Here is a 26,961-nt window from a genome sequence, read left to right on the forward strand (position 1 = left end):
GATCCAGTGGCAAATCAGCTACTCGGATCACTTTTATCAGAAAGACCGGCGCCTCAAGGGAATTTCAGTACTGGGGTTATGGCATCTAGCCACAGCCATAACCCCTGTATTTAACATTAAAATAATGATGTATTTTCCCAGTTTGGCCTGGAGTTTCCCAGCTAGGCGTTATGCATGTTTGAAAAATTGCCGTTTAATTGAATATGTAACTGCATTTTTAATGTTACACTTATTGGGATGCTTTGGCCACCCCCACCTCCCCTGCAAGTTTACAAATCATATGTTCCCCCGCCAATGAAAATTTTGGTTATGCAGCCTCCTTGGTACTCCAAACTTTTCGCTGTCAAATTTGCATACCTCCCAACTTTTTGATATGGGAATGAAGAATACCTATTAATTAAATTATGTAGGCATAGGACATACACCCCTGCCATGTTCCCTTTAAGGAGGATTATAAAAAAAAAAAGAGTAGTTACACCCACAAGTGCCTTTTCACCACTCCACTCCCTTTAGATCGGCTTTTGAATTTTACAAATGCAGCAATTTAGAAATTAGATGAAAGGATTAGCACTGGGGAACACGTTTTGAAAGGTAAAAAGTGCATTTTATGTACAGCTATAAAGATCAAGCCAAAATGAGGGACAAATGAGGAGGAAAGAGAGACAGAGGGACTTTGTTCCAAATCAGGGACAGTCCCTCCAAATCAGATATTCGATATTTGGATTCTCTCATGCATGTGCACTGCAATCTTCATTCAGACCAATAGAGAGTTTTTACTCCTAACAATGGGTGCATGCATGGAACCCAATGAAGAAGATTTTAGGAGGCTATGAGGCTTTCTGGAGTTCGCACAGTGAAGATCTCATTGGAATGGGGACAGGAAAATATAAGACTTGAGTGCTGGGAGCAGGCCAAAATAATCCCTGAAGTACAATTACACTTTAAACACTTAAAAGTAATTTTAAGCATGTGTTGGTAAAATCTGATCTGCCACAAATGGATACAGGAATGTCATTTTCACCCTCCTTTTTAGGGGGTTCAAGGTATAGTCATGTGATCTTCGTCTTGGGTTGATCATACAAATTTGGAGCTGATGTTACATTACATGATGATGTTTGGAGCTGATCTCACATTATCTCTGTATGTCTTTCAGAATGGAGGAGTCTTGGCTTGTCTGGCTCACCATATGCCTCGCTGCTGTAATGATCATCGTGTTCTGTTGGGTTCGTGTGGTCAAGTCCACAAAGTGCTGTGCTCAGTGTTTACACAAGAACATAACGTACTTGTTCTGTAAGAAACCACGATCTCGACGGGAGTTGAATTCACGCAGGAATATTTATCACAGGGAGCCCATAAGTGTCACTGTGCAGGAAGCGCATAGCCCCCCGTCTTCTCCTGGAGTCATTCAAGACCCAAATGGTAAATATCGTCCAGCTGCTTGGGGTGTGTGAAGACCAATCTTATCTATACAATTCATCTCAAAACAGACCACAATTGATACAAATAGAGCACAAGGTGTCCACTTGACCTCCGGAAGATTTACCCCCCCCCCTCCTTGATGACCAGGCCATTATGTGCAATACAGCAGTGCGTTACTTTAATTGGCAACTGCGTGGTCATGCAACGCTGTGTCCGAATAAAATTTGTCCTTTTATTCCCACAAATAGAGCTTTCTACTAGTGGTATTTGATCACCACTGCGTTTTTATTTTTAGCGACAATTTACAAAAAAAAAATAATAGTTTTTACTTTTTTCTATAAAACCTCATCAATAAATACATGTAAAAAATTACATTTCTTCATAAATTTAGGCCAATATTATTCTCGCACACATATTTTTGGTGAAAACAAAATCTCAATAAGTGTATTGGTTTGTGCAAAAGTTATAGCATTTACAAACTATGGGATTTACAGTAGGGATCGACCGATTATCGGCAAAGCCGATATGCACTTTTCCTGATATATCGGAATTGGCCCCAGAGGTTACTGATATTGCCGATATTTCGGGAAAATGCTTGTACCGGAGTGATGCCTGCAGCTAGAGGCATCACCCCGGTACTGGCGTCCATAGCCGGCGATCGGCTGTGTTGTAATGACAACCGATCCGGCTGAGAATCCGCTCGGCTGTCATTACAAGGAGCGGGAGGGGACGTCCCCCCCTCCCGCTGCCTTCCGCGGCTCGCCCCGGGTCTCCCGCCCAAACGGGAGACCCGGGCAACCAGCCTGCATGGCCCCCGAAGACCCGATCAAAGCCGCATTCGGCTCTGATCGGGATTCCATGCAAAAACCCGGACGTGATGTCATGAGTGACATCACTTCCGGGTACTGTCTGGCGCCAGATTAAAAAAAATGATAGCATTCAAAACAGCCAAACTTGGCGTTTTTGAATGCTTTTAAGTGCAGAGGAGGGGTTTGGGGACTTTTAGATCCCCAGATCCCTTCAAAAAAGTACCTGTCAAAAAAAATGTACAAAAATATCGGCCAATATCCGCCGATACCGATATGCATTGGCCAAAATATCAGTATTGGTATCGGCAACAAAAAAACGATATTGGTCGATCACTAATTTACAGCATACTGGAATTTTTTTTATAGTAGTAATGGCGGTTATCAGCGACTTATAGCGGGACTGCAATATTGTGGCAGACAATCAGACACTAACTGACATTTTTGACACTTTGTGAGAATCAGTGACACTAATACAGTGATCAGTGCAAAAAATAAGCACTGTCACTGTACTAATGACACTGGCTAGGAATGTTAGCATCAGGGGCGATCAAAGGGTTAACTGTGTGCCTAGCCAGTGTTTTTGTGTACTTTGTGAGGTGCTTTTACTAAGGGATGTGATGGATTTTCTTTACTTAAGGGAAAATCCATCACATCCCTTCTGACAGGACAGAGCTCTGCCTTGTTTACATAGGAAGAGCTATAGGGTAAAGGAGGGAGTACACTGGCAGCACAATCCCCATTACATAGGAAGAGCTCCATCCAGCCTCTCTTCCTGGCGATCGGCAGGTGCCGGCAAACAGAAAAAGCTGATTTTTTTGCAGAGTCCTTGCAGAGCCATTTAAATAATGTATTCCATGTGTAGATTTTGATGTTGTCATTTTTTGTTTTGCCAAGGAAAACAAGTTAACAAGAGATGTTCTTTGTTTGATTTACAGAAGTCAATGCCTTGCTGGCGCCTCATGGCTTCCGTCTGAACAACACCATCACCCCTCCACCTAGTTATATGCATGCTTTGAAGGTCCTGTCCCGACCTTTGGAGAACACCCAGACTCCACCCCCAAGCTACCTGGAAGCTCTGAAGATTCTTTCCCGGCCAATCTTGGTCCATGTGAATGCAGATGACTGCATAGAGGACAAGGAGGACCTGACAGTCCTAACACACAAAGATAAGGAAGAGAAATCATAGGACAATTTTTTTATTGTAAAAACTATATTTATAAACTCCAGACACCTTACACCCTTGAACTCATTCTGCTTTTGAATTTTGTAAAGTTTGCGATTCCGTATTGATCGGTCCCTAAAATGTGGACTGTTGGAGCCACATTGAAATCTGTCAAGACCAACTATAATCAGAAAATAAGCAGACAACAGCTACAAACCTGAAATAAAAGTTTCCTTTTACAAAATTATACAGAGAAGGTTGTATTCATTTTTCACAGATTAGGTTAGCTTTACATTATAAACCACCAAATACAGCTGTATATGTTTACCCTCATTATTCACTATTAACTGCTTGCCGACCGCCGCAAGTAGATTTACTGCGGCGGTCAGCCCCTACCAGGCAGAGTGACGTTAATTAACGTCACTAGCCTGGGAGGGTCTGGGGAGCGAGCGCGCGCCCGCGGAGGCGCGCCCCCGCCCCGCGCGGTCACGCACCCCCCCGCGCGTGTGACCAGCGGACCCGATGTCCGCCGGCCACTCGGCGATCGTCGGGGGAAGAGGGAGAATGTCAGGCAGCTTGTGTAAACAAGCTGCCTGTCATTCTCCTCGCTGTAAAGACACTGATTACACGGATCTAGTATGTAGATCCGTTGATCAGTGTCCTTACAGCTAGAGCCACAGCCAATCACAGTAAGAATCACGCCCCTAGGGACACACACAGCCCCTCCCTCCCAAATAAAGTTAACCCCTTCACTGCCAGTGTATTTTTACAGTAACAGTGCATATGTATAGCACTGATTACTGTAGAAATGTCACTGGTAACCCCAAAAGTGTCAAAAATGTCAGTCAAGGGTCCGATCTGTCCGCCGCAATGTCGCAGTACCGCAAAAAAAATCGCAGATCGCCGCCATTACGCGTTAAAAAAAAAAACAACAAAAATGACAAAAATCTTTCCCTTTGTTAGTAAACGCGATAACTTTTGCGCAAACCAATCAAAATACGCTTTTTGCGATTTTTTTTTACCAAACATAGGTAGGATAAAACAAATTGGCCAAAAATGTTAAAAAATTTTGATTTTTACATTTTTTTTGGGGAATTTCATATAAAAAAATGTGAAAAATATTGCTATTTTTGCAAAATTGTCGCTAATTTTTTGTTTATAGCGCGTGATCAAAAAATCGCACAGGTGATCAAATACCACCAAAAGAAAGCTCTGTTTGTGGGAAAAAAAGGACGTCAAATTCGTTTAGGTACAGCGTCGCACGACCGCGCAATTGTCCGTTAAAGTCGCGCAGTGCCAAATCGCAAAATACCCCCTGGTCTTTTAGCAGGAAAATCCTCCGGGGCTTAAGTGGTTAATCTTCAACATAAATGATATAGAGAAGTGAACAATCCAATGGGTCACGGGATCATTCATCAAGTGTCACTATGGACCCTTCACATTTTTGGGCATACAGTAACACAAGTTTTTGACATACACTATATTCTCAAAAGTATTGGGACGCCTGCCTTTAGACACACATAAACCTAGTCCATAGGGTTCAATAAAGAGTTGGCCCACCCTTTGCAGCTTTAACAGTGTCAAGTCTTCTGGAAAGGCTGTCCACAAGGTTTAGGAGTGTGTCTATGGGAATGTTTGTATTTGTGAGGTCAGGCAGTAATGTTGGACGAGAAGACCTGGCTTGCAGTCTCCACTCTAATTCATCCCAAAGGTGTTCTAATGGGTTGAGGTCAGGACTCTGTGCAGGCCAGTCAAGTTTCTCCACCCCAAACTCACTCCATGTTTTTATGGACCTTGCTTAGTGCAATGGTGTTCAGTCATGTTGAACCAGGAAGGGGCCATCCCCAAACTGTTCCCACAAAGTTGGGAGCATGAAATTGTCCAAAACGTCTTTGTATGCTGACGCCTTAAAGAGTTCCCTTCAGTGGAACTAGGGGGCCAAGTCCAACCCCTGAAAAACAACCCACACCATAATTTTCAAATGATTTGGGCCAGTGCACAAGGCGAGGTCCATAAAGACATGGATGAACGAGTTTAGGGTATGTTAATTTACCTGATAGTTGCACAGTCATGCTTTCTTTTGGTGGTATTTGATCACCTCTGCGGTTTTTATTTTTTGTGCTATAAACCAAAATAGAGCGACAATTCTGAAAAAAAAAAACATTTTTTTTTTTTACTTTTTGCTATTAAACTTATCCCAGTTTAGGCCAAAACTGTATTCTGCTACATATTTTTGGTAAAAAAAATCCCAATAAGCGTATTTTGGTTGATTTGCTCAAAAGTTATAGCGTCTACAAACTATGGGATTCTTTTTAATTTTCATTTATTGATTTACTAATAATAGCAGTGATCAGCAACTTATAGTGGGACTGCAATAGTGCAGTGGACATTCAGACACTAACTGATGCTTTTTGGGAACCAGTGACACTAATACAGTGATCAGTGCTAAAATATATGCACTGTCACTGTACTAATGGCACTAGGCTGGGAAGGGGTTAACATCAGGGGTGATCAAAGGGTTAACTGTGTGCCTGATCAGTGTTTATATGTTCTGTGGGAGGTGCTTTTACTAGGGGAAGACATGGATCCTAGTCCCTGCTTTGCAGAGACTCAGGATCCATGCCTTCCCTCCTGACAGAGAGGTAATCTGTCTTGTGTACATAGGAAGATTGCAGTTCTGTCTCTCTGGCTGATGATCGGCGCTTGCCGGCGGACATCGAGTCTGTGGTACACACTGATCGGCTCCTGCTGCACTTGCTTCTACCCAGAAGAGTCATGTATACATATGTGATCCGGTGCACAGCTACCGCCCTGTAGCTGTAAAACTGTTATAGGGCGGTCGCTAAGTGGTTAATTTACTTCTTTTGCAGAAATAAAAAAGCATTCTATTTATCTTACATGCCCCTTATCTAAGTGTCCAGCTTGTTGTATAAAAAAACTTCTCCTGGACGGCCCTTAGGACTTGAAAAATGTTAAGACATAGGAAGTAATTCACCAGTTGACCTCATTAGCACACACTCTGTACCTGCCCTCCTACACCAGGAGATTACTATTACCCATCTCTTCAGGTGCATGTTTTTCCAATGCAATTATGATCATCATTCTTACTAAATACACAGGCATACATCTTTTTTTCTACCTTACCTTCATCTTGCTAGGATCGTGCATTTGGCAGAGTGTGCAGGAGCTGAGCAATTAAATAACAGCCTATGTGGATAGAGCTATAATAATGAAAACAGGAGAAGTATGTCCTGGGTTCTGTAAAGCTCACCATACACTATACAATCTGATTGTACATTCTCCTTTAGATCTTCCATTAACTATGTAGTGCAAAGCCTGCCTAATTTAAAACAGAGTGATTGGCTAGATAGGTGTGTCCTCCTATTTTATCGTTTTGCTAAATCAAAAGGAGATCGTGCCGATATTGTACAATCAGATTAAATGGTGTATGGCCACCTTTTTAGACCTAAAATTAACCACGTAGTTACGTTTTCGGTGAAATTAATTGTTAACGGCACACAACACACATTAGCAAATACACATTTCGCCACATGAAAAAATTACAAGTGACAAATGCCGCAAAATGCACAGTAAAAAACATACAACACGCAAAAAAGGTCCCATGAGCTACTTTAACCACTTGCCGACCGACCCACGCAGATTTACTGCAGCAGGGCGGCTCGGCTGTGCATAATCGCATAGATCTACACATCTTGACACATGATTAGACACAGCGGGAGTCAGACCACGGGAGGAGCGGCGGCGACCACCGCCGGCCTCCCACGATCGTCACAGGAACTGACAGAAGACCTGCATGCCTATGTAAACAAAGCAGGCGGGTCTTCTGTCACACAGGCAGAGAGAGATCATGAGTTTCAGCTAAGCTGAAACCCCAATCTCTCTGTGCCTGTCACAGAGCCCTTCCCCCCCCCCCCTCCCACAGTCAGTAAGCACAAACAGGCATACAATTAACCCCTTGATCACTCCCAGTGTTAACCCCTTGCCTGCCAGTGTCATTTATACAGTAACAGTGCATATTATTTATCAATAAAATATATATAAACTTGGACACCCAATGTCAAGTAAAATATCTTTGCGCTTGAGGAGGAGTCAGTCTCTTAACTGCTATAATAAACAAATAATGCTGCTACTTGAACAAATAGTGGAAAATATTTGCAGATACATAAATGGAAAAGAAAGAAGCGCACTAAATCACTGTTAAATGACTCAAGATGTTGTAAGCAAACTGGCCAAGATATTGCTTGACAAACAATCAAAAAGGAAGAGTAAGATTCAGGAATAATGTCCCTTCAGTCCATGAAATCCAGGGGTGCGTGAGGTTAGTTACTGGATCACCATCCACCACCAGGTGTCACACCAAGTAATAGTAAGATTGGCAACTCACCAGAAATCAATGCTCAGGTGTTCTCACACAAGAGCAAACAGCGCAGAAGTGTTATATGGATATGGAGCCACAACCTGTTCACCACAGCTATTGCTTGTATAAACTCCCTCGGTATTGCGGTATCCAATTTTCCCAGAAAAAATGGCCTGGTCATTAAAGGGGTAAAACCTTCCGGAGCTGAAGTGGTTAACACATGTAGGGCAACCCATTGAAGTAAAAGGCTGCGTTTCTCAGGAAAAACGAGCCACAAAATGCATGCTTCCACTACGCCAAGTGTGTGTGGAGCCTTAAAGTGAAACTGGTGCGTTTACACAAGAACAATGAGGCTCCATTCACATCTGTGTGTTTCCGAACGCATGGCTAACCATACATATGGAGCCTCATTGCTCTTGTGTAAACAAACCAATTTCACTTTCAGGCCCCATTCACACCTAGCATAGTGGAAGCCCACTTTTTTTATGTGTTTTTCCCCTGAAACGCATAGGACAGCCTGTTAATTTCAGTGGGCTGTCCTCCACGGCAAAGTAACTCATGGGACATTTTGGCGCTTGCGGGTTGCACTTTTTTTACTGTGCGTTTTGCTGAATTTTTCACTTGTGTGTTTGCATCTGTGTTTGGTGTGCTGGTAACAAAAAATGGCAGCAAAAGCACAGCTAGTTAATTTAAGGTATATAAAGGTGCCAATACACTATACAATCTCCTTTAGATATACCAAAACTATATAATAGGAGGACACACCTTCTATCCAATATCTCTGTATGCAATCAGGCAGGCCCTTGTACTACATGATGATAGATCTAAAGGAGATTGTACAATCAGATTGTATAGTGTATAGTGAGCATTACAGAACCCAAAATATACTTCTCCTGTTTCCATTTTTACAGCTCTATCCACATAGGCTGTTATCAGATCGCTCAGCTCCTGCACATTCTGCCAAGTGAATAATCAATGGCTGTGTATTTAAAGAGAATGGTATTCACTGATTCCATAGAAAAAATGTGCAGCTGATAAGGGGTGGAAGTGATGTGCTGGAAAGGGGGGGGGGGGTGCAGATGCTGCAGGGTGTGTACTAATGAGGTCAACTGGTAAACTCCTTCCTGTGTCATGTCCTAAGGTCCATCCAGAAAGTAATAGAGAAGTTTGTTCATACAACCAGCTGGACACCAAGGTAAGGGGGTGTGATGATAAATAGAAGATGTTTTTTTCCCGCAAAAGAAGAACACTGAGTTCTTGAGTTTAGAATAAAAAAAAAAGGTGACCTTATTCTTTAAGATGGGGAGATTATTTGATGATGTTAATTACACTATTGTATTCCTTAGAGTATGTAGTAACAAAAATAGACTTACCCCAGGTACCTCGAGCATTTGACTTACGCATGCTTTTCAATAGGAGAAATAATGCCCCATTATTGGTGTCAGTGGGACAATTATTTCCCATCTCTGGTGTCAGTGGGAGAAATAGTACTTCATTGTTGGTATCAGTGGGAGGAAAATGCCTCATCTTTGATGTCAGTGGGAGGAATGTTGCCAAATTATTTGTGTCAGTGGGATAAATAGTGCCCCATCATTGGTGTCAGTGGGAGAATAAGTTCCCCATCTCTGGTGATAGTAGGAGGAATAGCACCCCTTCATTGGTGTCAGTTGGGGGATTAGTGCCCCATCATTAGTGTCAGTGGGAGAAATAGTGCCCCATGATTGGTTTAAGTAGGAGGAATAGTGCCCCATCATTGGTGTCAGTGAGAGGAACAGTGCCCCATCAGTGATGTCAGTGGGAAAAACAGTGCCCCATCAGTGATGTCAGTGGAAGGAACAGTGCCCCATCAGTGATGTCAGTGGGAGGAACAGTGCCCCATCAGTTATGTTAGTGGGAGGAATAGTGCCCCATCAGTGATGCAAGATGGAGGAATAGTGCCCCATCAGTGATGTAAGATGGAGGAATAGTGCCCCATCAGTGATGTAAGATGGAGGAATAGTGCCCCATTGTTGGTGTCAGTGGGAGGAATAGTGTCCCATCAGTGATGTCAGTGGGAAGAATAGTGCCCCATCAGTGATGTCAGTGGGAGGAATAGTGCCCCATCAGTGATGTCAGTGGGAGGAATAGTGCCCCGTCATTGGTGTCAGTGGGAGGAATAGTGCCCCGTCATTGGTGTCAGTGGGAGGAGTAGTTTCCCATCATTCAGCTTCGGGTGTGGCTGCTGGAAGGTTCTCTGGCTGTGTGTCTGTTGCTGCTGCAGGTGATCTGTGTAAGAGGGGAGTGAGGTGAAATCCCTCCCAGCTCTCCTGGCCCCCTTCTGGGGAAGCCATGGAGGCCAGCAGGGCCTCTCCTGCTGGAGGCTCTCAGACATCCCCTGGGCGGATGGATGGCACCCCTGCTCCTGTGCAGCCCGTGGTTGGTGATCTCTCTGCACCTGGTGAGGATGAAGATGCTGGATCCATTCGGGAGCGAGTGGTGGCCGGGATCAAAGTCCTCAATAAGGAGAGAGACAAGCTCTACAAGCTTAGAGCGGATTTAAAGCGCCTGAGAAAGCAGCGTGAAGGCTTGTTCAGCAAGAACCGTGGATCAATGAATTCAGAGGTCCAATTAGCGAAAGTCCGTGTGGATCATCAAGAAACTATCGTGGCCATGATGGAAGGCAGGGATGGTCCCTTCAGGGAGAAGTTTTGCAATGAACGGAGGTTTGCAAAGATGGAGGTGGAGGAGGAGACCCCCGGTTCTGACCCCCTTCCCCCTCAAGGTGAGGTAAGCAGCCCATTGCCATCTCAGGGCTCAGGAGGCATGTTGAAAGTTATACAGGTAATGGAGTCTCCAATGCAGGAAGATCAGCTGGTGTTTGGTGATGTGGAGGACTTACCTGAGAGTGTAAAGTATATAAAGCCCCAGCTTACAGATAAAACAGTTTTTGTGCCTTTTAGCACCTTGCCAAATGATGGGTTTCCTAATGACACTCCGGGTGATTCCCCTATGCTCAGCAATGTTGTGCCTGCTGCTGATGTCTCTAAACAGGAAAAGTTGTGTTTAAAAAATGACATTTCTGCTGAAGAACCACAAAACCCAGAAGAGCCGATTAACCCCCCTTCTGCTGAGCTTAAAACTATTTCAGTCACTGTTGAACAGGACTCTACAGCGCAGCAGCAGGAAACATCTGGTACTGCATCAGAAACAGTTATCCCTAATAACATTGCAGGCATGGTGGATCCCACCATTATATGTGGAACTGATAATGCTGCTTGTTTAGGCCAAGCTGGTAAAAATAATAATAGTAGTGTACCTGATAATGTGACATCAGTGTGGGGTCTTGGCCCTAAAAAACCTACATTTGCACAGGTGGTAAGCTGTGCTCCTGGCAATATCACCAAGCCAGGGTTACAATCAAGGAGGAGCTCTGCTTCTAATCAGGGTTTTCCCTCGCGGGCTGCCACTATGAGCACCATTGGATCTGGTATTGGATCTATGGCTTCTGCTGGGGGTCCAAGGCGGAACGTAGTCCTCCTTAAATGGGAAGGTGGTGCAGTCCCTCTAGCAAGGCGTATGGTGGTGGACCTGATCTTAGATATGGGTTTTGGGGCTAATGACCTATATGCCCTGATACATGTGGCTGGAAGCCGGGAATACACGGTTAGTTTCACCAGACCAGAGGGTCTTGACTTGTTCTGGGAACGATATATGGCTCGGTGCAGGTCAAGACCCGAATGGGAAGGTCTGGTGCCAGTGGCAGTTTCCCAAAGGTCAACAGTGAAGAAAATTACTATTGTCCTTACAAATGAGAGTGTTCCTGCTCGGGACTTAGAGGTCTGGTTGAGAAATTATGGGGATGTTTTGACCAGGCCGGATAAAATTCATGATGAGCGTGGCATCTGGACCGGGGGTTGGTCGGTAACGGTCAGGTTGGCTAGGGATGGGAATGTTGTCCGTCACCTGCCCTCCTCTGCTTTTATAGGGAGGGATAGGATGACTATTTTTTATCCCGGTCAGCCAAAACTGTGTCACCGCTGTGGAGAAAAGGGGCATTTTAGCTCCTCTTGTTCAGCACTGATCTGTTCAGTGTGTCGGGGACAGGGTCATGTGGCCAGGGACTGCACCCAGGCGATAAGGTGCAACCTGTGCCTGCGCCTTGGCCACCCCTACAGCCGATGTCCTGAAGCCTGGCATAATATGGATAGGTGATAGATGATCTGTTAAGGCTGGACAGGATGGAGGATGAGGCCCCTGTTGTACCACCCTCCTCTGCGGTGACTGACCCCCCTGGTCTTGTGCAGGATCCCTCCCTAGTCCCTGTGCCCACCCCTCCTGTATCTGTAAGTTTTCCTTCTGTGTCTGTCCCTGTGTCCCCCCAGCCTACTGTACCGGCTCCTCTTGTGTCAGAATCTGCCAAGTCTGTGCCCCCTGAGTCAGTTATTCCCGATCAGTCTTCCCTTCCTAAGTGTGACCTTAAAGAAGCCCCCCACCCACCAGGAGTGGTAGAGGGTACCAAAAAGGGTGCTGCTGCGGCTTCCTCTGTAAAGAAGTCTTCTGTGAAGACTTCAAAGAAGAAGAAGAAAACAAGAGATGAAAGCATCTCTGAATCTGACCTTCAGTACCTGGAGGAGAGAAGGAAGGTTGTGAGGCGGAAGAGACAGACGGTGAGGACGGAACAGGGACAGGATGCCTCAGTGACTGTCTCCAACCGTTCTAGGGCTTCTGCTTGGGATATCTCCTCATCTGGGGATTCTTCTGAGCAGAATTCAGAAATTGAAATGGAGTTGGAGGAGGCTTCAAGAAAGAGAGAGGCTTCTGGTGATGAGCAGCAGAGGGGAGCTAAGAAGCAATCCACCCAATAACCCAAATGGCGGTTCCCCCTCCGTTAAAAGTGGTGACAATAAATGTCGCCAGCATTAAGTCGGTAAGAGCTCGTTCTATGGCCTTATTTTTGTTCAGCCAATTAGATGCTGAAATTTTATTTTTGCAGGAGACTAGGCTCACCTCCTTGGCAGATATTCATATGGCCAAGAGAGAGTGGAGGTATGGTCCATCTTACTGGTCTCTTGCGGCCGAGCCTTACGGCGGGGTGGCGGTGTTGTTTAAAACCGGCATGGTAACTGTCCGGCGGGTTATTGAGGTGGAGATTGGGAGATGTATGGTCTTAGACGTTCTTGTGGGAGGGCAGGACCTGCGCCTAATTAATATTTATGGGCCGCACACAAAGTGGGACAGGAAATGCCTTTTTACAAGGATCAAGCCATTTCTTTTTACATCCTGGCAAGTGGTTTTTGGAGGTGACTTTAATACTGTGACTAGGCCCAAGGACAGGAAGGACTTCAATGACCGGCTGGGATATGATAGCGTTTTTTTAAATAGTATGGTTAGGGATGCTGGTCTTGTGGATGTGCACATTAAGCACCTCCCGGATGACACAGGGTTCACCTTTCATCGAGGTAATAGTCAGAGTAGGATAGATAGGTTTTTTTTGAAGGAGGCCTCTGCTTTCTCACCCCCAGTGGTGCAGGCGGTGGAGTTCTCTGATCACTGTATGCTATCTGTGGTCTTGAATGCTTCAGATTTCCCTCAGAGGGGCAAAGGCATCTGGAGATTAAATTCGACTCTCCTTGAGGAAGAACATGTTAGACAATCCTTTGAGGAATTCTTTCAGGCACAGGTGACCATCCTGGACTTTTGTAGCAGCAAGGCTGAGTGGTGGGAGCTGACCAAAAAGAGGATTGCTGGATTCTTCAGGGGCCTAGCCAATAAAAAACAGTTTAATAGATACATGACCTACCAACGTTTGCGGAGGAAGCTGGATATTCTTGTCTCGAGAGGAGGAGATCCTGGGGCAATCTCTGAAGTGAAAATCCTCCTCAGGAAGTGTCAATATGACCGGCATACCTCTTTGGTTCTGGAGCGGGACTATGGGAAATACCACTCGCCTGACCCTTACCAGAACTGCAAACAGGGTGTAGCTGTTAAGATGGTCGTTGGCCTTAAGGATAGTACAGGTTCCTTGACAAAGTCCAGGTCAGGGATCCTGGAGGTCGTGAGGTCTTTTTATGCTGAACTTCTTGGGAGGAAGGAGCTTGACCGAGACAAGATGGAAAGCTTTTTGGACTCTATTCCAGGTCTAAATGGTGGAGATGTCCCTTTGATGAATTTGACAGAAGAGATCACAGTTGAAGAGGTGACGAGGGCAATTGAACAGCTTGCCATCAAGAAGTCACCTGGACCGGATGGTCTGACGGCTGAGTTTTACAAAGCCTTTAAGTCTATTCTGGCCCCACATTTGGTAGAGATTTTTAACAGTTGTCTTGCTGAGGGGGTGCTTCCCCCTTCCATGAGACACTCAGCTGTGATTCTTCTTTCAAAAGGTAAAGATCCTTCGATGATTGAGAATTGGCGCCCCATCAGCCTTCTCAATGTCGATAGAAAGGTGCTGGCGAAGATACTTTTCTGGCGCCTATCGGCAGTAGCAGAGTCTTTGCTTTCTCGCCATCAGCACTGTTCGATCCAGGGTAGGAGCACCTTCACAGCGGTTTTAGCTGTCCGGGAGGCCTTGGAGCAGTGCAGGGCTGCAGGCTGGGGAAAGTATCTACTGGCATTGGATCAGGCAAAGGCTTTCGATCGTGTCAACCATGAGTACCTGTGGTTGCTCTTTAGTAAGTACGGTCTGCCGGGTGGTTTTGTCGATTGGTTAAAAGTTTTGTATAAGGGGGCAGAAAGCTTCCCTCTTGCTAATGGTTGGGTTGGACAGTCCTTTGAGGTTGGTTCTGGGGTGCGCCAGGGTTGTCCGCTGAGTCCCCTGCTCTATGTGTTTGCAATCGACCCCTTCATCAGGAGGCTAGAGAGCAGCATGTTGTGTGGGGTACCGGTGGGAATCCCGGGTGAGCCGCCTTTGAGGGTTGTTGCCTATGCGGATGATGTGTCAGTGATTGTCACTGGGACAGATGAAGCGGAGGAGGTGGTCTCTCTGACATCACGGTACTCTGAAGCATCAGGCTCCAAGATCAATCAGGAAAAGAGTGACGTTTTTTGGATGGGAAAGGAAGGTGAGGGGTTTGATCTCCCGGACACTTTTCCAGTGCCCCAGGAAAAAATTAAGATATTAGGCATTGAATTTGGACCTGGCGATTATGGCCTCAAAAACTGGGAAGGCAGGCTGGAAGTTGCCAATACTAAGGTGGTCAGCTGGAAGAGATGGAAGTTATCTCTGAGGGAAAGGGTTGATCTGATTAAGATTTACCTGATACCGATCTTCTTGTATGTCAGCCCTGTCTGCATCTTGCCAGTGTCTCTCTATGCTAGGATCTATAGTGTGTTCTTCCAGATGCTGTGGGGGAACAGACTGAACCCCATCAAGAGGAATGTCACCTATCTATCCAGGAGGGAGGGTGGCTTAGGTATGGTCAACCCCGTTCTTTTCTTTTCACTGCTATTTCTCAAGTTTAACATTGGTAGTATGCTTGCAGTGGAACCTCCTGGATGGGCAGGCATGTTTAGATCTTGGTTTAGGCCTTTTCTTCGACTTTGGGAAGAAGGTGGCCAAGTGAAGAATCTCAGGGGTCATCGTGGTCAGCTCCCAGCCTATGTCGCTCCGTGTCTGAAGTTGCTGCGGCAGTGGCGACTGTCGGCTGAAGATCTCAGATCCGCTCCGAGGAAAGTCCTTATGAGCTGAGTCTTGAGTGAAGTCTTTCATGACCCACTGGCCTTAAGGGATTGCCCAGGCCCAATTTTGAGGGAAGGGTTAAGATTGATTAATTTGGCTAGAGTCCCCCTTAAATTCAGGGATCTGGCCTGGTTGTGCTTCCACGGGAGGCTCTATGTTCGGGGCAATTTGAAATTCCGCAGTGGGATGGATCGTGGTTGTCCTCGGGAGGAATGTGCAGGTGAGGAGGAGACTATGGACCATTTTCTGCTTCGTTGCCCTTTTAACATAGAGGTATACAAACAGGTCGGGCGGGCCCTCTGTGTTCCTTTCCTCTCCAGGCTGGGTTATGCTGAGTGGGTGTACGGAGCATTCAATACTGGTGGGGGCTTTTGTTTGGATACACTTTTTTTAGTTAGTTTAGTAGTCCGTTATTACACATGGAACGCACGGTGTCAGGTCACCCTTCGGCGTAAAATCCTTCCTGTTCAGGTGGTGGTGTGTGACATTCTGCATGAGGTGGGGAAGATTCGGGCGCTTGAGAGAGACAAGTGGGGTCAGAGGGCTTGGCTGAAGGCGTGGAGGGGTTTCAAGCCTCCCTGACTGCCAGGAGTCTCTTTCCCGGGTGTGGCCTTCTGTCTCTTATCACCCTAGATTTTTTCTTAATGCTCAGTTTTTGATAAATGGCTGCATACATAGATGATGGGTTGTGCCTCTTAGGCCCTCTCTGCTGCTTTATGTAAATAGTTTTCTAAGAATGTTGGAAGTGGATTATGTATATATTGTATATATTCTGCACATGGATGTGAATTCCTTTGTTTTTTTTTGTTGGAATATTGTACTATAGTTCTGTTTTTTACTTTTGTATAAAATATGTTGCTTGATTCTTTTCAATAAAAGATCAATAGTGCCCCGTCATTGGTGTCAGTGGGAGAAATAGCCCCAAGGGTCATGTAAAGGCAAGCAAAGGGCCACATCCGGCCTGCAGGCTGCAGATTAGAGACCCCTGGCCTAAATTGAGCCAAATTAAAAAAAAAAAAATCAGCACAAAGGACATAACTTGCAGTCATTGTGTCCCTTGTGCTGATGTTTCTTCTTTTAGTTGAAATTCCCCTCCATCCCTGCCACCACAATATTCTGGTGTGGTGGGGGTTACTACAACTAAGCGGCTGCCACACACTCATTAAAGTGATTGTAAAGTCTCATTTAAAAAAACAAACAAACATGTTAACCTTACCTCCTCTGTGCAGTTGGTTTTGCACAGAGCAGCCTCAATCCTCCTCTTCTTGGGTCCCTCGTTGCTGCTCCTGGCCCCTCCCTCTTATCAAGTGCCCCCACAGCAAGCAGCTTGCTGGTGTCCTGTCGGTGTCACAGTTTCTCCCTCATCACATCCGTCACAGCTTCTTCCTCATCACATCCCTCTTTACATCCGGAGGAAGCCCCGCCCCGCTTCCGCCGGATGTGATGAGGGAGAAGCTGTGACGCCGACAGGACACCGGGAAGTGCCAGGAGCCACTGACACAGCCAGGACCCAGGGCTGTCTACACCTCTCTTGCCTCCCCTGCAGGGGATCGGATGACTTGCTGTAAAGCCTGCTTTCCTATCACTCATGTGAGTGCATTACATTTTATGCCAATTAAGGATTATTTTAATACTACACTCAGGTGGCGCTGCTCTGTTCTCTCTTTTTTATTTGTCTACCATGCACAGAGTCCCCTCCTAACTCTGATAGAGCCGGCGGCCACACAGCCATCCATCTCTACATAGACTCTACTCCATGGACTTATCTACTCCATGTATCATTATTGTGTTTTTTATTATTATTATTTATCATTTTTTGATTCTCTATATCTGTTTTTATATTGATTTTTTACATTTGTTTTTATAATTTTCCCCTCACACTGTGGGTTTAATAGCGCTGGTCCAGCATCTGTTATATATTTCTTTATACTAGCCATGAATCTTGTGGGGGCGTGGCTTGGCGCGCAGCGCGGATGGCTGCCTGATACCCGAGCTCCGGACTCACAGCGGCCCTGCAAACGTTCTACGGCACCGTATATATTAAATTTTGCGGAATTATGGGCAGAATAGTGAAGGCAAGCTCCCAGGCCAAAAATTTGAAGAATCTCAAGGCTCCCCAGGGGAAGATCATTGCTGATATCTACAAGACACAAGCGCTCACCAGGAGACATACAGTGGGCAGCAAGATGGCGAGGAGGCCGGCCTCTGATGAAGAGGAGATCGACAATGATTCCATCTCTGCTTCTGAGGACAATGTAAGTGATGCTTCACCCAGAGACAGACAGCTAACATTTAATGACATGATGGCCATAGCTGCGGACATAAAGGGCTCCTTCGCAGTCGCCATAACGGATCTAAAAGCAGACATCGCCAGATTAACTGACCAGATGGCGGGGGTGGAGAAGGCGGGCAAAAACAGGGACAAAGCGATTAAAAGACTAGAAGAAGTTGCCAGCACTCATTCAGGGCACTTAATCGCTATGAATAGACATTTGGAGGACTTGGACAATCGTGGCAGAAGAAATAATATAAGATTAAGAGGTCTGCCCGAGTCAGTGGAGGGGGGAGATATCAGATCGGCTCTCACATCCATTTTTAATAATCTATTGGACAGACCCGCAGAGTCACCCATTGAGATGGATAGAGCACACAGGGCTCTTAGACAGAGGGCCCCCGGACTCAATGCCCCCAAGAGATGTGATCTGTTGCTTAACCAGCCACACACTTAAAGAGGAGATTTTGGCTAAGGCTAGGCAAAATGATCAAATCCTCTTCAATGAGGCCCCAATTCTCCTTTTCCAAGATCTCTCTCCAATTACTTTGAAAAACAGGAGAGCACTGCGACCCCTGCTGGAGGTTTTGAAGGAAAGACACATCGTTTATAAATGGAAATACCCATTTGCACTTCAAGCCACCTTCCAAGGGAAAAACTATCTTCTGAGAACCCCTGATGATATACCCTCCTTCTGTACAAATCTGCACATGGATTGTATCAACCTACCAGATTGGTATGCAGAATTTCTTCTGCCAGCAGCTCCAGTTGCACATCATGTTTATGACAGCTCTCCCTCAACATCTTCTCACAGATCTCCTTATCCCAAGGGGAATAACAAAAAGAAAAACAAGAATCCGCAAGCTCCCTTTGCTTCACCGCCCAAAACTCCCAGAACAAGGGACGAGAAGTTTTGAGCAGTTCTGATAGTGTACATGCTTGATTCCCCTCTGCAGTTTGTCGCCATAGTTGGCCCGGTTGGCTCCTTATGGGCTCATATTATTGCCCAAACTTGGCTTATGTTGTCCGGGGATCTGGAGTTTGACATCGTTACTGAAGAGCATCAGCCTAGTGACTTCCTCTAACGGTACATTAAAAATAGGCTACACCTGTTTAATCCCATATTGCAAGGGTTTGTAAATCCTGAGATTCTTATTTGACAATGCTTTTTTCTCACTACAAGGTGTCACTGGCGCACTGACTGTATCTCCAGAGCTGACTGCTCACAGATGAACACTATATTGTACGCACACTTAGGAGGCATCTATTTCTTTCTTTTTTTGTTCATATGCTATAAAGGGAAAGGAGGTTGAAATGCCGCTATTGACATATAAAATATATATACAATTAATGTTTGTCTGTTCAACCTAGAGCGTTTATTTCTCCCCTGGTCCCTGAACTGAGAATACTTTGAGACAGATTGAGGCGTATCCAATGGTAACGCATGTCCATCCTCACTCTGGTAAGCCTCTCTCCCGATATTTAGCAGGTATCTTTGCAAAAGATCTCTCATGTTTTCACCTATTAAGTCATTTGGAACTCTCTCAGAATAGCTCTGACAGGACTCACAGACTGCCTCCTCACCTTTTCTCAGGATTTAATGCGCGTACTGCATTCAGATACTTACGTTAACATGGCAGCATTGGGATCATTACTGTATCTAGACTAATGTGATGAGATGCATCCATATGTGGGATTTCGGTAAATGTTCTTGGGCCAGCTATGTTGAACTCCTACCCAGGACAGCAGGCCTGATTTTGTGACAAGCTGCGCATATTTTGTTTATTCCCTGTCTTCACGAGTTGTTTATGTTCTAAAGTTCTAGCCGTAGAACTATTTCATGCACTTCTTAGTTAGCTTTATATAAAGAAGCCGCTTCCTGTGGGTCGGGGTATACCTTGATCGACGGGAACTTCCGGTTCCTCGGGTCCCGAGGCGCTGCGTTTCTTCCAGCGCTCCTACCAGGCTTTCATTGTGCACTTTGTTATTTTGTGATAACTGATTAACCTTAATAGCCTAATTATTGGTTGATTCAGAGACGTTCTCTGGTCAACGTGTCATTATTTTGTCTGTTCTTCTTTCTTCTTCTCTCTTTCATTCTACTACTTCTCTTTGTCTTTTGCTCTCCCACCTCCCCTATCCACCCCTGAGACCTCAAAATGGCTTTTTCCCACTTAGGTAAAGATCCCCTGATTGTCTCTTTCAACGCTAACGGGCTTAATATCCCTGAGAAAAGGAGGAGACTGTTAGGGGAACTAAGAAAAAGCAAAACGCATATCGCTTTTATTCAAGAAACGCATTTCAAAGGTGACCTCATCCCTAAATTGACTGACAAACACTTCACTAAAGTTTACGCAGTCTCCAATGCTTTGGCAAAAACCAAGGGGGTGGCCATTCTACTTAGCAAGAAATCAGCTTTTACCGTAAACAAAATTCTAGCGGACCCAGAGGGGAGATTTATCTTCTTAGCAGGGTCTTTAAATGGTCGCCCCTTGACACTTGCAAACGTGTATTTTCCGAACAAAGCTCAGGTAACCTTCTGCTCAAAACTAATTGATGAACTAAAAAGCTTTGCTACTGGCTGTATTATTCTAGGAGGGGACTTCAATGTACCCCTTGAACCGTTACGAGACACATCCTCAGGCAAAACGAGCATAGCCTATAAAAAACTCAAAAAAATCAAGGATAAGCTGAGATCCCTTAATCTGGTGGACGCCTGGCGTGCATTACACCCACTTGAAAATGATTACACCCATTACTCTGCCCCACACAACAAGTACTCGAGAATAGACATTTTCTTGATCTCGCAAAGAGATCTACCAGATCTCGTTGAGGCTAAAATAGGTCACATCGCATTTTCAGACCATGCACCTATTTCGATCACGATAAATTCAGACACCCTTTGCAAACCAACTTTCAATTGGAGACTGAATCCCTCACTTTTACTCGATCCAAATATCAAAGAAGACATTGTTAAAACCATTGAACACTACTTTAAGGAAAATTCCTCCCCCGAAGTGTCACCTATGACTATTTGGGAAGCTCACAAGAGTGTCGTTAGGGGAGAATTTATCAAATATGGAACGTGGAAAAAAAAAGAAAAAGAGAGGTTGGTGGGTGATTTGGTCTCCAAAATTTCTAAACTGGAAGCGCAACATAAAATCTCACTTGCCCACTCTTTATTTGAAGAACTATCTGAAACCAGGAAAACCCTGACAGAGTTATTAAATAACAAAACAAAAAGATCAATTTATTTCAATAGGGCAATCTACTATGAACACGGTGACAAAAGTGGTAAATTCCTCGCTCGTGCCCTTAAAGACGTCCAAGCAGCTTCACACATTCCCTTCATGAGAGACAAGCAGAACAATAGGATTCATGACCCGAGATTCATTGCAGAATCTTTCCGTTCTTTTTATGAGAGCCTTTACAATCTCCCACCACAAACTCGTCCCCCCGATTTATTCGGGTCGAGAGACACACTGATTACTCAATACCTGGTAGATAGTGGACTCCCGCGCCTCTCAGAATCAGATATTGCCAGAATGGAGGAAGACATCTCCCTTGAGGAGATTCAACAAGCAATCTCTTCCTTAAAATGTGGTAAAAGTCCAGGCCCGGATGGTCTAACATCCCAATACTATAAAACATTACATCAGATACTGGCCATTCCCCTGACTGAGGCTTTGAACGCCCTTTCTAAAGAATCTAAACCATCTACTGAATTTTTATCAGCTCACATAACGGTCATTGCAAAAAAGGATAAAGATCCGACGCTCTGTGCCAATTATAGGCCTATCTCTTTGCTCAACCTTGATGTAAAGCTTATGGCCAAGGTACTAGCAAACAGACTTAGACCTCTCTTACATCATATAATAGGACCCGAACAGGTAGGATTTATGCCAGGCCGGGAAGCACGCGACAATATTATCAAATCTCTTAACCTGTTGCATGAAGCTAAAAGTAATGACTTGCAAGGTATGATCCTATCCACTGATGCAGAGAAGGCTTTTGATAGGGTGGCATGGGATTATCTCCTTGCCAACTGTCGACATTTGGGCCTTGGCGACAACATGATGGGTTGGATTGGGGCTCTATACACAAACCCAACCGCTAAAGTAAAGGTAAACAACATATTTTCCACCCCCCTCCACCTCAAAAACGGGACGAGACAAGGCTGCCCCCTGTCACCGATCTTATTCATTCTAGCCCTGGAACCTCTGATCAGACATGTAAATGCCAACTCAGATATTCATGGTTTTCTGGTTAAAGATAGAGAATTTAAGATTTCTGCCTACGCAGATGACCTTTTATTCTACATTACTCAGCCCCACATCTCAATACCTAACCTAAATCTCCAATTTCAAAAATTTAGATTTTTATCCAATTTCAAAGTAAATCACTCTAGATGTTTCGTTACCAGATAATATCAAAGCACTCACAAAAGAAAATTGTCCATATAAATGGGAATCGAAATCATTGAAGTATCTAGGCATACATCTTACTTCTAAAATTGAGAGGATATATGAAACCAATTTCACGCCATTATTGTCTTCTATAAATAAGGATCTTAGAAACTGGAACTCTAAGAACTTCTCCTGGTTCGGGAGGGCCGCGATTCTAAAAATGGTAATACTTCCACGATTATTATATCTCTTTCATGCGCTACCGATCAAAATACCGAACAGCTTTTTTAGAAAATTAAGTGCTATCAAAAGAAACTTTTTATGGGCAATGAAAAGGCCAAGAGTCAAATTACAGACTCTACAGAGACCAAAATCCCAAGGAGGTATAGGCCTACCGAATTTTTATAGATATTATCAAGCGACTCATGTCACTAGAGTCATAGACTGGCATTGCCACTCTCAACAAAAAGACTAGGTGGAACTAGAAAAAGGCTGTTCGAGATTTCATGCCCACAATTTAATTTGGTCTAACCCTTGCAACTATCCGACGGAAATTAAACAACATCCTCTAATCTCCACCACACTTAATATTTTCAATCGTTTTTCACCCAACCATCACCTAATAACTAAGTACGGGAACATGACTTCCATTTCCAATAACCCTGATTTTGTCCCTGGCTTGGACTTCAGATCGCAAGTCACGGATTCACCACAGTTAGGGGTACAATTACGTATCAAAGACTGCCTGAAACGCTCTAGATTTCTATCACTGGACAACTTTAATAGCCTAAAACCTAAGGGCTACACTATTTCTCGCTGGAATTATGTACAATTACATGATTTCATCAGAAACTCAAAATATAAATACCAACTAGACTCCCCTCTGACCCCCCTAGAAGAGACCTGCGTCAACCAAAGACCTTGCTCCAAAACCTCGTCGATGGCATATAAATGGCTTTCTCAGACTATGAGCACCATACCTGATAAACATAAATCAATCTGGGAAAAAGATCTAAACTGCAACATATCTGACAAGATGTGGGAGAAAGCTTGTGTCTTCACTCACAAATGCTCGCTGAGCACAAAAGTTCAGGAGACATCGTTTAAAATTTTGACGCAGTGGTACATTACCCCAGTACAACTTAAATCTTGGTCTCCGCAGGTCTCTGATAGGTGTTGGAGGTGCCTAAAGGATAAAGGAACCTTTTTGCATCTATGGTGGTCTTGCCCTGCTTTACAAAAATTTTGGAATGAGGTGATTCACCTTATAAGATTCATTACCAACTCTACTTTGACAATGGATGCTGCTTGTTGTCTCCTACATTTACACAACCTATCTTATAGGAGCTATAAACAAGCTCTTTCTAGACACTTGCTTAACGCAGCTAAAGCGGTTATCCCCCTACATTGGAACTCACAGTCAAATCCCTCTACTAAGGAGTGGTTGGACAGAATTAAAACCTTTTATGAAATGGAAGAGATCCTAGCAATTAAGAAAGAAAACGATATTAGCTTTCACAAAACCTGGCGCCCTTGGACAGAATTCACCCTATCAAATACATATAAAAATCTTATCTCTCATTAAAACTGGTTCACGCCCCATTTTTCTTAAAAACTTTCTAGAGCTGACAGATGATCCCAAAGCGACGATACACTGATAGCTTTTAATGGTCTCATCCCTTTCACCCCCCCCCCCTCTCCTCACCCCTCCTTTCCCCCCTTTTTTTCTGGCTCAATCTCTCTTTTGCTTTACTTTATCTTTCTCTTTTTTTCTTTTCTTTTTTCTAACACTCTCGACGGCCTCATGCCGTAGTTGCGAGCTTAGACCCGCAACACATGGTTAATGCCTAATCCTACAGTCATACCATGAAAAACAGTTACACTTCAAGTTGGTCCTTCATGACTCTTTTGAATGTATGATGTAACCTTGCAAGACTATGTTATGCATGTTCCTGTTTTTATTTTTTTGCTTCAATTTGTACTATGTTTACAGCATACGTTTGCTTAAATATTCTCAATAAAGCTTTTTATTGAAAAAAAAAAAAAAAAAAAAGAATCTTGTGTGCTGGTTACTTTCTGTGCTTTCGGCCCGTGCTGACTGTTATCACTTAGCATTGTTCCCAGTTATCATTTTATGCTACAGAACACCTCCCCCTTATGTTTTGGAGAGGGGGAGGTTTTATTCTATTCTAAAACACATTCTGTTCTACACTGACAATGCTGTTCCTCTATAGCAGAGGTCTCCAAACTTTCTAAACAAAGGGCCAGTTTACTGTCCTTCAGACTTTTGGGCACCGGACTGTGGTCAGCGGGAATTTACATTTCTTCTGGCATCAGTGGGAGTAAACAGTGCCCCATCTTTGGAATCAGGGGGAGGAATAGTACCCCATTGTTGGAGTCAGTGGGAGAAAGTGGCAGAAATGATGCCCCATCGTAGGTGTCAGTGGGCAGAAAAGTGTCTCATATCAGTGGGATGAATAGTGCCCCAAGGGCTAGATTAAAGTGATTGTAAAGGAAAAATGTGTATTTAAAAAAAAATGTAAAAAGTTTTAGTGACAGTAAAAAAAAAAAGAGTCAGAAATTCTCTAAAAGACCACTGATGCCTCATTAAAGAGAACCCGTCTTAACAATGTATCACATAGGGGACTTTTTTTATTTTTTTTTTTAACCGCTTGCCGCCCGCCCGCCGTCATATGACGGCGGAGCAGAGCGACCATTATCCTGGGCCGCCGTCATATGACGGCGGCACTTTAAGCAGGGCAGGCGCGCGATCGCTTGCGCGCCGCCCTGCACTGCCGGTGTCGGGGTGTCCCCGGGACACCCCCCGTCACCGGCAGGGGGGAAACAGCCAATGGGCGTGGCTGTTTCCCACGTGATCGGCTGTGTTCCAATGACACAGCCGATCACAATGAAGGCGCCCACCAGATGACCGCGCATGCGCGATCGGGAGCGCGCAGCGCGGTCGTGTCGGTGGCACTGTGTTCCGTAGGAACACAGCTGTCACCGGCGGTAGTAAACAGTCACTGACAGTGACTGTTTACTATGTGATCGGCTGTGAATCCATTCACAGCCGATCACAAAATGTAAACAAAGAGCAGTAACTCACTGTTATTAGCTCTTCTCTCCTCATACAGTTTCCAGTATGAGGGGAGAAGAGCTAGAAATAGTGAGTTACTGCTCTGTACACATGTCACAAAGTAAAAGTCACACTAATAAAGGTCCCCACACAGTCCTCAGCCCCCCCCAATGTCACCTGTCACCCAACAGTCACCTCATCAGTGCCCAGAAATTGACACCCATAACGTTCACATGTGAGCGCAGCGATCGCGGGCAGAATCACTGTGATTCTGCCCGCGATCCGGAAATCATTGCAAATCGCGGGACGCCTGTGCGTTGCCCCTGATTTGCAATAGCACCCCAAACGCTGTGCGATGTTGCCGCCATTTCCGCCTGCCGAATCGCGGTAACATCGCGCAAACATCGCATGACGCCCAAAAAAGGTACAAGAGTTTCTTTGGGGCGTCATGCGTTGTTTGCGCGATGTTACCGCGATTCGGCAGGCGGAAATGGCGGCAACATCGCACAGCGTTTGGGGTGCTATTGCAAATCACGGGCAACGCACAGGCGCCCCGCAATTTGCAATGATTTCTGGATCACGGGCAGAATCGCAGTGATTCTGCCCGTGATCGATACGCTCACATGTGAACATAGCCTAAAGTTCACCGGTCACCAGAGACTGCCATCAGTGCCGCCTTGCACCATCGCCCGTCACCTGTCACCCATCAGTGACCATCGCCCGTCACCTGTCACCCCATCAATCACCGTCACCTGTCACCCAATCAGTCATCGTCACCTGTCACCCCATCAGTCATCGTCACTTGACACCCCATCAGTGATCGTCACTTGTCACCCCATCAATCATCGTCACATGTCACCCTGTCAGTGACTGTCATCTGTCACCCCATCAATCATCGTCATCTGTCACCCCATCAATCATCATCACCTGTCACCTCATCAATCATCGTCACCTGTCACCCCATCAATCATCGTCACCTGTCACCTCATCAATCATCATCACCTGTCACCTCATCAATCATCGTCACCTGTCACCCCATCAGTCATCGTCACCTGTCACCCCATCAGTCATCGTCACCTGTTTGCCATATACATGCAATCACTTACTGACCGTCTAACAATATGCGTCGGCCATTAAAAGCTAAATACTGGGGTTATGGCAGCAGATAACCCCCATAACCCCAGTATTTTTTGAAACGGCGGGCGGTCGGCTATCAGATAAGGGTGGTCCCAGTGGCGGATTCGCCGCGGAATTACCCTTACGGTGCAGGGGAAGAGGTGCCCCCCCCCTCCTGCCGCGTCCCAGACGTTTTCCCAGCTTACCGGACCCGCCGGCAGCGGGGAAAACTATCCGGTCCCGGATCCTCAGAGACAGGAAGTCGAGTGAGGGCAAGATGGCCCTCACTCAACTCTATGGTCTTGGAGGACCGGAGCTACGTCAAAAGACGTTGCCTAGCAACCGGTTTAAAGGACCGCTTTTTTTTTTTGCTTTTTTTTTTTCCTCTTTCAACAATTTTTTTTTTTTTTTCTTTTTTAGTGTAGTTGTGAGGTGTGAGGTCTTTTTGACCCCAGATCTCACAATAAAGAGGACCTGTCATGCCTATTTCTATTACAAGGGATGTTTACATTCCTTGTAATATGAATAAAAATGATCAAAACATTTTTTTTTTTTAAACTGTGTAAAAATAAAAAAATAATAAATAAAATAAATAGGAAAAAAAAAAAATTAAAGCGCCCTGTCCCCGTTAGCTCGCGCGCAGAAGCAAACGCATACGCAAGTCCT

The 26,961-nt window shown here is 45.0% G+C and overlaps 1 protein-coding gene across 1 annotated transcript in view; it reads left to right on the forward strand.

Moving 5' to 3' along the window:
- LOC309554492 (scavenger receptor cysteine-rich type 1 protein M130-like) overlaps window positions 1-3,635 on the forward strand; it is a 65,480-nt gene extending 61,845 nt beyond the window's left edge. The window contains exons 7-8 of the mRNA XM_082256241.1: window positions 1,154-1,419; window positions 3,164-3,635. Of these exons, the coding sequence (XP_082112367.1) occupies window positions 1,154-1,419; window positions 3,164-3,414 (517 nt within the window). The 3' untranslated portion in view covers window positions 3,415-3,635. The remainder of the gene's footprint in view (window positions 1-1,153; window positions 1,420-3,163) is intronic.
- The last annotated feature ends 23,326 nt before the right edge of the window (window positions 3,636-26,961 follow it).

This window comes from Pelophylax lessonae, assembly GCF_965119305.1.
Source record: "Pelophylax lessonae genome assembly, chromosome: 4".
Taxonomy (NCBI): domain Eukaryota; kingdom Metazoa; phylum Chordata; class Amphibia; order Anura; family Ranidae; genus Pelophylax; species Pelophylax lessonae.